The sequence below is a fragment of the Mastomys coucha genome, unplaced genomic scaffold (assembly GCF_008632895.1).
Source record: "Mastomys coucha isolate ucsf_1 unplaced genomic scaffold, UCSF_Mcou_1 pScaffold14, whole genome shotgun sequence".
NCBI lineage: Eukaryota > Metazoa > Chordata > Mammalia > Rodentia > Muridae > Mastomys > Mastomys coucha.
This window is the reverse complement of record NW_022196896.1, coordinates 79,995,308-80,006,892: the sequence shown is the minus strand read 5'-3', so window position 1 is coordinate 80,006,892 and position 11,585 is coordinate 79,995,308. Positions and strand designations below refer to the sequence as shown.

The 11,585-nt window shown below is 39.5% G+C and overlaps 1 protein-coding gene across 4 annotated transcripts in view; it reads left to right on the top strand.

Moving 5' to 3' along the window:
• The window catches only part of Dnah7 (dynein axonemal heavy chain 7), a 254,194-nt gene that overhangs the window by 99,850 nt on the left and 142,759 nt on the right, over nt 1–11,585 (top strand). For all 4 annotated transcript variants that reach the window (XM_031367445.1, XM_031367448.1, XM_031367446.1 and 1 more), the window contains 4 exons: nt 1,418–1,586; nt 3,885–3,987; nt 4,102–4,229; nt 10,390–10,602. In XM_031367445.1, the coding sequence (XP_031223305.1) occupies nt 1,418–1,586; nt 3,885–3,987; nt 4,102–4,229; nt 10,390–10,602 (613 nt within the window). The remainder of the gene's footprint in view (nt 1–1,417; nt 1,587–3,884; nt 3,988–4,101; nt 4,230–10,389; nt 10,603–11,585) is intronic.

The window sequence follows — 11,585 nt, the reverse complement described above, 5'->3', positions numbered from 1 at the left end:
TGGTATTTAACTCTTTATTGAGTTTTCAAGAGTATAAGTTTATTATAGAATTTCAAGTTGCCTCTTTTATAAAAATGGCCTCTGCCTCAGAGAGACAGACAGACAGACAGACAGACAGACAGACAGACACACACACACACACACACACACAGAGAGAGAGAGAGAGAGAGAGAGAGAGATTGGTTGGTTGATTGATTCTGACTGCTAGGAACCAAAGATGGCAGGTTAGGATGCTGTGTATGTAGTGACACTCACTGCTGCTGTACTGTGTGTCTGACTCAATAGTGATCTTACTGTCCAGTTTTCACTGTGAGCATAATTTAGTGAGTGTGGCTTCCCCATGCTGCCTTCAGTGATGTCCATTGAGGACCCAGCCACAGTTTCAGACACATCTTTAAAGAAAGCTTTAGAGTTTTCTTCAGTTCAGAAAACAAAACAAAACAAAAATCAAAAACAAAAAAGCAGAAAAAATGTTTTTTCTTTCTGAGTTCTGGCTCATATGCAGTGAGAAATGGAATTTGACTCATCCTCTTCTTGAGAAGCAACGCAGGCTTGTTCCATAGACTACCATGAGTGGTGAGCTTGTGAACTTCCTTTTCCTTTCTCTGATTAACCTCCTTGACTCTCTGGTGGGTGCTGGAGGAAATGTGATGTCCATCAGAGACAAGGCAACATTCCAAGCTTCCATAATAGGTCCAAAGAGGTAAATTTATCCCTCTTCCCCTTCTTGCTCAATTCTAATGATTGCCAAAAGTATATTTGTGTTTATTTGTATTCAACCAAATAATATATATCTCTGTAGATTTGCACATAGCCATGCCTCAACCATTGAATCCCCCCATTGATAACATCTTTTATTCTTTAAATGATGGCTGTGGATTTTAAAATTATTTTCTTCCATGTGAAATTTCTATATTCTTCTTGTAAGGTTGTGTGTTCATAGAGTCAGCTGATTGACCAGAAGTCAGGATTGAATTCCAAAAGTTCTAAATTTGTCATGTATATAAATATGCACATGCATTCTATCTGCCTGCAGACTGTCCATCCATGCATTCATCTATGCATCTGCCCATCTATCTACTCATTCATCTACCCATCTACACATCTATCCATCTACCCACCCACACATCCATCCATCCATCCATCTATCCATCCACCCACACATCCACCCACCCACCCATCCATCCATCCATCCATCCATCCATCCATCCATCCATCCATTCATCCAACCATCCATCTATATCATCTGTCTACTTTTAGAAGAAAAATTAGTAACAAAGAAATATGCTGTCAAGAGATTTTCTGTGGTTAGCATGGGGAGGGAAGAAATTATGAAAGGGGGGCTGACAGTTAGGATTCATTTTAACATTTTATTTTGCCTATGTGTTAGTTAGTCTGTCCCTTTCTTTTACTCTAGGACCTTATTTGGAGCCCTTCACCTGCACCTTGGAGGAGCTCCTGAGGGTCCAGCTGGCACCGGAAAGACAGAAACAACCAAGGATTTAGCAAAAGCTGTTGCCAAACAGTGTGTCGTTTTCAACTGCTCCGATGGGCTGGATTATTTGGCTTTAGGAAAATTCTTTAAGGTTTGAATCATCTAACTCCTCATTTATTTACAGTGATGGGAAGGGGTTGCAAAGAGAGACAACTGGATGCAAACAGAAGCTTTATTATGCCTTGTGTAGTCTCAACCAGTTCCAAGCACACGTGGGCTCTGACCCCTTACAGCCCCTGCTATGGAGGTCACTCTATCTGACTACTCCTCATTAGGTCATAGGCTTAGAAATGTTAGTTAGCTATTTGGGTATTCTGACCAGAAAGCAGTCTCTCTGGCCACATCAGTCAGGTTGCATAGAGGGTTATTCTTTTTAAAAAGCCAATAAACTTTGCTTTAAATGGGATCTTTAAATATATCAGGCAGATACAAGTTTGAGAACCACCCACTGGGTAAAGGCTGTGGTGTGGGATTTCAAATATTTCTTTAATCTCTATGCTGTATTATCAGTAAGTTTCAGAGTTCATTAACTGACTATTATAGACATATCTTAGGTTTTCTGCAATGGAAATGTATAACTCTATTTTAATAGTGTGGATATGTGCCCAGACCCATGTTTGTGTGTTTGTGAGTGTGCGTGGACATGTGTGCCATGTGCAAGGAGGTCAATAGGTTGATACTGGAAACCTTCTCAATTGCACTTCACTTTGTTTTGAGACAGAATCTCTCACTGGCTTAGAACTTGCCAAATAAGCTAATCTGGCTAGCCAGTGAGTCCCAGGGAATTGCCTGGCTCTGCCTCCCCAGCACTGAGATCAGAAGCATGTATCACTATGCCCAGTTTGTGTGTGTGTGTATGTGTGGGTGTGTGTGGGGGGTGCTAGGGATTGTTCTCATGTTTGTGCGTCAAGCGTTTTACCAACTGAGCCATGTCCCCACACCCAAAAGCCCCAACCCTTGGCCAACACCTTCCTGTCTAGCATGTTTTATTTATCTAAATTTGTTAGATCCTAGAGGTCTGTGAGATTGTGAAAAGGAGAATGGGGTAGACAATGCTTGCTTGGCTTAGAGCAGCTTTGTTCTAGAGGCTATAATTCCTTAAAATGTGAGGCAGGCTGTTGATCACACGATTATCTGTTTGGGATGGCTGACACTTTGCTTTTTCTTCCTTTTCTTTTTTTCTGTAATTTTCCAAATATATTTTAACTATTCTGTACTATTTACTATTAAATTTTTAAATTTATTTTTAAATTAAACTAACAAAGATACATTATTTCTACCCAACACAGTGAACTGTTTTCCTTGAGTGATAAGCACTGATCATTTTAAACAATTTTATAATCGTATAAGATTTTATTTGTGATTTGAAAACAGGGTAAGATTTTTTTTTTATTTTATTTTTTTAAGATTTTTTTTTTAAGGAAGTCAAATAGTAAGAAAGAGTATGATAAGAGACATTTGAATGACATTTCATTTGTCTTCTATAGTGCCATATAAACTTGACACAATGGCTAAGAAAGAATTGGCAGTTAGAGGAGCCTACGTATGGTTTGAATAAATAGTACATCCCAATGTATTCAAAGCAATGCCTGCCTTTTTTATCATAATATTCTTCATTCTTTGATTCATATTGATAGATTTCAATAGAACTAAATTTGCTTATTGCTAAGTACTAATTGATTGTGCAGATACACTTTTGGTGTGAAGTTCGTGTTCAACAGTGGGAATACAAGTAAAGGTATAGGCCTTACTATTAAGAACCTCATAACCATTCAAGCATTATTTTTTAAAACATCATCACAATCTGCATATTTGCATATATGATGTTAGACAGCCTGTTCTCTGTGACAACTAAACCTTTTATTGTATTATTCATTGGAAATCAAAGTAAGGGATAGTGTGCTCTCGGGAGACTTACCAATCTTTGATACACACAGAGTTCAGCACATATCTGTGAGGCAATCCTGTCTTAGGATTATAAATTGGGCTTTGAATGTTAGTTGGCTATTCTGCTTACAGAGCAGTATCGCTGGCAATGGAAGTCATGTTGCATAGATGGCTATTACAACCCATTATTTTAAAAAAGCAAATAAAATCAACTTGTAAATAAAGAGTAAAGGCTTGGAAATTATAGATGTACCCCTAAATACCTAAAGGCATGCTCAGAGCGAAGGCAATAAATTGGCAAGTTTTCCAGTTGATCAAACCCTTTATTCACCTAGAATAATGAATTGGTAATGAAAAAAATGAGCTTTCTTTAAAGATAAAGGTAAATAAGCAATTTCCTTGATGGGATATTAAATCCCTGAAAAGATCAGATGAAATGCATCATTTCAATGGCATGCTCAATCAGATAGGATTGAAAATTTTTATTATTCTTTCCTCCCAGGGACTGTTATCTTGTGGAGCCTGGGCTTGTTTTGATGAGTTTAACAGAATTGATTTGGAAGTACTTTCTGTGGTTGCCCAACAAATCCTTACTATCCAGAGAGGTAATGAGCTTGTCTGTCTATGCTGCAAGTGAAAACAAAGGGAATGGGGGATGGGCAGCAAGCAGACCAAGGGGAAGGAGCACAGCTAATTCACCGCACTTGTGGTTCCCACAGGCATTAATGCAGGTACGGAGCTCCTAGTGTTTGAAGGGACAGAACTAAAACTTGACCCCACATGCGCTGTCTTTATAACAATGAACCCTGGGTATGCTGGGCGGTCAGAGCTGCCAGACAATCTGAAGGTATGGAGGCTATAATCATAACCTGTTTCTTCTTCACTATTTATGAATGCAAAGAGGAAATGTGATTGTGTTTTTAAAACTCTGCTTTTAGGCACACCATTTTGGGAAATTATTCTAGAAGATAATATTTAAAGCTTCAAATAGTTTTACAAAGTAAAACAGGTACAACTCCAAAATTTTATAGTTTTACAATGGTATTGACTATCACAAATGAGAAAAGACAGGAAAATGCCCGATATCTCTTATTGTAGTCTATCTTTTCAGGGTTTTTTTTTTGTTTGTTTGGTTGTTTGGTTGTTTGGTTGGTCCTTCGAGACAGGGTTTCTCTGTGTAGCCCTGGCTGTCCTGGAACTCCCACTGTAGACCAGGCTGGCCTTGAACTCAGAAATCTGCCTGTCTCTGCCTCCCAAGTGCTGGGATAAAAGGAGTATGCCACCAATGCCCGGCTCTTTTCAGTTTTATATGCATTTTAAAGGGCTCAAATCTGACAATTGTGTATGGGTGCTAGGATTTGTTTTTTTTGTAAGTTTGTTTGTTTTGTTGTTGTTGTTGTTGTTGTTGTCGTCATAAGTGAATTTAAAGCCAGGATAAACATCTTCCCATCTTTGTAAACATGGTCTGGACTGTAAGTAAGATTACTGAGCTGTCTTTCTGATGGAAATTTAAGTTGCTTTCGGTTCCTCCATTATGAATAGCACCACTAGGGACTGTTGTTGCTGAAGGCCTCTCCCCATTGGGAGGCATCCCTTAGCTGACTTGCCTTCAATACATTCAATATATTGACTTGTCATATAGAGTCTCTCAGTTCCTGTTAACATACGATACTTTTTTTTTTAAAATTTATAGGGGTCAAAACACTGTCCTAGCTGAATAGAGTCAAACTTTCGCTCTAAAAAAAGTAACTTTTCATTTATTAAGTAAAAAAATGTTGTTTTCTCCATATATTTGCCCTCTTTATTATATACGTTCAGAGTGGATAGCATGTTTATGGATTGTGTATTAGGAACAATATTTGTTGGTGAATAGTATATTAATAATTATAAATCTAAACCCAAGATTTCTGACTAAATCCTACATGTCTTCTCCTGGCCGCAACAGCACCCCAGAATTGTTCTAACTGCTACCAAATAGCTTTGTACTTCTAAACTTGCCCTGTATGTGCTCATGTGATGAAGCCCTTTGCCTTAGCAGAGGAAGGGCTGATTTAAAAATGAGACACGAAGGGTGAAGAGATTGTTCAGTGGGTAAATGTTCCTACCTCTAAGCCCAAGCACCTGAGACCGGACCTGCATGGGAGAAGAGAGAACTGGTTCCCTCAAGTTGAACTCTGACCTTCATACTCAGACCTCTACATGTGGGTCGTAGCATGATATCCTCCGCAATAAGTAAATATAATACATTTTAAAAGAGGGAAGTGGCTCTTTGTGACATCTTGCAGTTTTGTTCTGGAAATCTCTCTCTGCAGCCATTCCTTCTGTTCTACACTCAGACTAGTCTGCTATTCAGTGGGATCAACCTGAGCACATAAAGAGTCATAAAAGTAGAAGGTAAAATTCTGTGAGTAGCTGGTCATAGAAAGCCGGAAGACATGATTAGTTGAATCTGCTAATGCCTTTTGTAGACTGTCCCACACTGTGTGTGTGTGTGTATGTGTGTGTGTGTGTGTGTGTGTATGTGTGTGTAGTAATAGGCAGATATTTGCCCTGCAGCTCCTGGGGTGCTGGGTGTTCTTTCTGCATTAAGCTAAAGCCCCTGTGAAGTTCCCCTGGCTTTTCTGTTGCTACTGTTCCCTCTTTGTGGCTGGAGTTGCTATAGAAACCTGCTTGCAAGTATACGTGAAAATTCCTAGCTGGGTGTGGTGGCCCCCAGCCTGTAGCCCAGTTTTTGGGAGGCAGTGACAGAAAGACCAGGAATTCAAGGTCATCCTTGGCTACAAACCAGCAGGGACAAGAAACAAAAGGAATGCTAACAGTAAGGAAATGAGCTTTGAATTCCTTAAAAGAAAAGAAAGAAGAAAAAGGAAAAGGAAAGAAGGAAGGGAGGGAGGAAGGAAGGAAAGAGGCAAGCAAGTGTTGGCCCTAGAAATGATTACCATCCTCACTATTATCCGTGAACTCTCTCCACCCACACCTACCTCTCCACATGACTGTTCTTTTGGTTTCTGTTGACCCATGCACAGTTGGCATGCCATCTTCCCAGCCCTCTTCGCTTTTGGCCATGCTGTTGTGACAGCTTCCTTGGCACAGCTGTTTTCTGCTCTGGATACTGCTATTGCAATACTACCAATGTCTTCTATCAAAAGAAATCCAACCTTGTAATTCCAGATGTGAAAGCTACTGGGGAGCTGGAGAGGTGGCTTAGGGGTGAAGGGTGTATCCTGCCCTTGCAGAGGACCGGAGTTTGCTTCCCAGCACTCTCACTGAGTGTCTCATAAACAGTGTGACAATAGCTCCAGGAGACCCAGTGCTTTCTTCTGGAGTCAACAGGCACATGCATTCACATATGTACCCACTCATATACAGGCACACACACATACATATAATTATAAAACAAAACCTTTAAGACTGTTGGGCTCTTGTTTTCTTTCTTTCTTTCTTTCTTTCTTTCTTTCTTTCTTTCTTTTTTCGTCCACAAAATAAAGAAAATATTAAGAGCTAATGCAAGTGTACTGCTTTTCCTTGTCTATCACAGGGGCTTATGTGTTTGTCACAATGATCTTTTAGCTTCTGCATGCCTCATGCCTTTCCGCATGCTGTTTTCTCTCTCTGAAGTGCTCACCTTAACGATGACTTTTCTCTGACAAATGAATTCAGTGTTTGAACAAAGAACCTCTGAGCATACAAACAGTTCAGAAATGGCCCTGGGCTATGTCCTGGGCAGGGCATGTGTCTGTAGGTTCTGTGGAGACTTCTCTCCTGGGTCTCTCTTCTTCCTGAGTTGCTAGAGGCCAGCTCCACACAAACTTGCACGTTGGTGAGCTCTCAGTATGCCTGGAGCGGTGGGACTGCTGGCTGCTTCTTTTATCGTGTGCATTTCCCACATCCTCTTCTCAGCAAGCTCTGGGCATTGAGCCTGAGACTAGAGGCCACTTCTGTTTTCTCAAATGCAGAGAACCCTCCCAATTGTTCATTGTACTTGGGGATATTATGGAGAATTTAGGGCTGATATCTGAGCAGCTGCTCCCTGAAATATCAAAGAGAATATTTCCACACATGCCCTCTTCCATACTTTCCAAGTACTTCATGATGAGAATGGTTCATGTACACTTCTTTTGTAAATTTGGCATACACTATAGCTTATATATATATATATATATATATATATATATATATATATAAATGTATATATATATATACATATATATGTACATATATATGTGTGTATATATATATATATATATAATTGATAAGCATTATTTTGTGTGGAAAGAATCCCCCTTTTAACATTTGCTCATGTCTGGATAAAACCTACAATTTCTTGAACACATCTCTACTTCAGAGGAGCTACATTTTAGATTGAAACCACTCCAAAAAATTGTCACTCAAGATTGTTCCAGAATAGTTTTTTAAATGGGCATATTCCAGATCTATTGGCATTACAAAGCCAATAGCTTGACACAGACACAGCTTCCAAAGAGTGTGTAGAATGAAATTCTCTTGCAACATCCAAGGAAGAAAGGAAAGTAGACTTATTACACACATCAAGCTCATTCCTTGGAAATAGTAGAAAAGAACAAGAATAGGGCTGGCAGGGGTGAGAGATGATGGAGTCACTTGAAGAATCCCAGGAATCAAACTCTGGGTTTAGCATCAGAGTGCAGACCTGAGTTTATTGTCCAATGCATAGACTTATCTACAGTGTTGTGTCAATCCCACACCCCTAAACCCTCTGCCAATTGTTACTTGCCACAAAGTCACCATGCTCCAGATGAAAGCCCTGTCTGATGAGGCAATTCAGAAGAAGCAGGGGGAATATCGTCACCTCTTAGGACTTCAGTGAAGACAGGCAATGGGGAGGGGCTGGGAGTGTGGAGCAGTCACCACTCTGGCCTCGGTTTCTTTTTGCTGTCCCACCAATGTTCCTGGAGCCAACTTCAATCTAATGCCATGTATGGGAGATTAGGACTCTGAGGAGTCACAGAAGCCTCTGGCACCTCCCTTTCCATCCACTTTTCCCCTTTCCATCCACTGTTTTTGTCACAAGGTTGACTTCCACATCCCCAACGCTTGAGGGTTTCTTTGTTTTCAGTTGCATCGATATGCAGGCCTTTGGATCTGGATTGTACTCCAGAAGGTACAGTTCTTCTTCATACAGCACCCTTCTACAAATGAAGTAGACCCTGTAGAATCTTATCTCACATATATCTGCTGAAATAAACACTGAGGATTATACTCACATTCACCATGACTACATATGGCAAAACATATTCACACTGATGTGTTACTGAGATCTTTGCCTCACCCCTGCCCTGTTTCTCTTTCTGGTACTGAAGAGGACCTGCTGCCAGTCAAGATAGAATCCAATTTGCATATATTTCAAAAGCACTGAATTTTCCTCAGACTTACTGCAATGCTTAGAAACATACTGTCACTCCAAAATCAAACTTGGTATTAGTATGGCACACAATGTTTGAGAATCACCTGATTAGGCCCCAAAATATTGTTTTCAATTTATGGTGTGTGTGTGTGTGTGTGTGTGTGTGTGTGTGTGTGTGTGCATGCACAAGTATGGATGCTGGAATACCACAGGATATGTGTAGAGAGGTGAGAGAACAACTTCCTATAGATAGTTCTCTTCTTCTATTATGGGTTCTGGGACCCAAACTCTGGTGATAAGCTTATATAACAGGAATCTTTACCTACTGAGAAACCTTTTTGGCCCATAAAAACTACTTCATTTTGAACAATTTCAATGTCAACTGTTGTCTTTAGAAAAAGATTTCTAATAAGTGGGACACCATAGTGCTATGGTTCGGGAACTCCTTTACTTGCTCTAACTGTTGGCCCTTTAGTATAAGTATGTTCACAGTGTTCCAGAGCCATGTTATGGCAAGTGTGAGATAGGGAGATAGGAATCTGGGAAGTACTTGGAAGGTGAGAGTTCAGCCTGCCACATATGGCACTGGAAATAAGCTAATACTACTTTGTACTGTTGTCAAGCTAGATTGTATAACTCATAACTAGACAGAAGCTTCTAATGAAATTGTAAACTCAGTATCTCTCTCTCTCTCATGAATTAAAAAAAGTAGTTAAGAAGCTACCTCTTTGAGGAGATACCATTTGAATAGCAATAGTCTTTAATAATTTTTTCCTTTGGTATACAATGATGTACACTCAAAGTAACTTGCTCAAACTATATTTTTCAAAACTGTCTTATGTTCATGCATGTGGAAGGAAACAATGTTTTAATACAAAACATATTAAAGTGAACCCTGATGCTTACTAATATTCTAAACATAAATGTCATATTTATTGTTTAAAAATCTAATTTTATATTTGCTTACCATCGCTTACATTTAATTATTTCATAACATTTATAACTCTATTATTATAAATGATCTTTATAGCTTGCAAAATTGTTGATTTTTAATAGTGGCCATCTATGGTTTTTCAGTGTTCTTTGCACTATTTATTTGCAGAAGGACTAGCCATGTTTCTACAGACTCAAAAGATTCTGAGTATCTCAAAATATTTCCTTTACTTAACACGGTCTTGTCACTGGGACAGCAGATTCCCTCCAGGTTATAAGTTAATTGGATCCCTCGAGAGCCTGACTGAAAATCAGGTTCCCAACAGCAGGATCTTTATCCCTATCGTGGGCAAGAGCCCCGATTTGCTTGCATCCTGGCTGTCTGACATTCTTTTCTTTTCCTGTAACATGTTGCTTTCCACAAAGAACTGTGCAAAACTGATTCTGGATATTTAGAAAGAACAGTTTACCTAAAGCTAATGGTATGTTTATTACATATGCCTTAATGGAAAACCAAGTTTAATTCCTTTATCTATATGACATGAATATTGTAACTAGTGAGTATTAAATAGCAAACATTATGGTTGGCATGAAATTACTGTAGAAAACCAACTAAAACCATAGTGCTTGATTAAACAAGAGCAAGATTGCCTTTCTACACCATCTGAATGACCTCCTTCATGCACTGCAGGCTCTCTTCCGGACAGTGGCGATGATGGTGCCCGACTACGCCATGATTGCTGAAATTGTGCTGTATTCTTGTGGCTTTGTCACTGCACGGCCGCTGTCCATAAAAATTGTGGCTACATACCGCTTGTGCTCAGAGCAACTGTCCTCCCAGCACCACTATGACTATGGGATGCGAGCTGTGAAGTCTGTGCTCACAGCTGCCGGCAATCTGAAGGTAGAACAGAGTACTGTGACTCATTGCATTTCTATTCTTAAGTTTCAGGAGCAAGTGTGTTCATAAGAGTTCCAGCATCTGGTTGCATTCATCACTTAGCTGAAAAAATACTTTGTTGACAATGAAAACAAAATGCTATAATTTTTGTAAGACAGTATACAGGTAATGCTCAGTGTTTGAGTTTAAATATATGAAGTTAGGTAGAGCTGAAGAACACAGTCACATACTTTGAATAAAGTTTTGAAGGCTATTTATATAATATGGTGCACTCTGTGGGGCATAATGAAATTAATATATTGAAACCCCTAAACAGTATCACTTATGTGTTACAGAAACTTTTATTCTCCCAATGTAATTGTCATCCCTGAGGCTCTCTGCCTCTGTCTGCTAGCCTAGGCCTAGTTCTGGAAGCTTTAAGCCTCTGTACAATCTTATCTAGGCCTAGAATGTTTTCTGTCTTTGAGACTTCCTGCTGAATAAGCTCATCCTTTCTTGTGTATTCTGAACTCTTGCTGGCTAGTTCAACTCAGAAGTTCTAGTTCAAAACTATTCTCTAAGCTGACTGATTCAATCTGGCTTCTCTCAGTTTCTTACTGAATTTCTCTGCTTGGCCTCATACTAAGGATGACAACATGTTCTAGTCTTCTGGCTCCTTTTCATTCTCTGCCTTCTTCTAATTCTCTGGGTCATTCTGTCTTCACCTGTGTCTAGCTTGTTATCTCTTCAACTTGTTTCTGTAAAAACTCTCCTGGTAAAATTGCTTCCTCTCCCCATTTTTTTCTGCATTGCTACTTCTTATAGCTTCCCTTCCCCATCGCTTCTCATAAGAGTCGGGCATATCCTACTCTATTCTCTGATTTGTCACTTTGTCTGTCACTCAATAAATAGCACTTTCAAACATGGGTGATTTCTTCTACACACTAACTTTATCTTCGTCGTTTGAGATTAAAAGTGTGTGCTAAGGCTGAGCCACGCCTGACTAA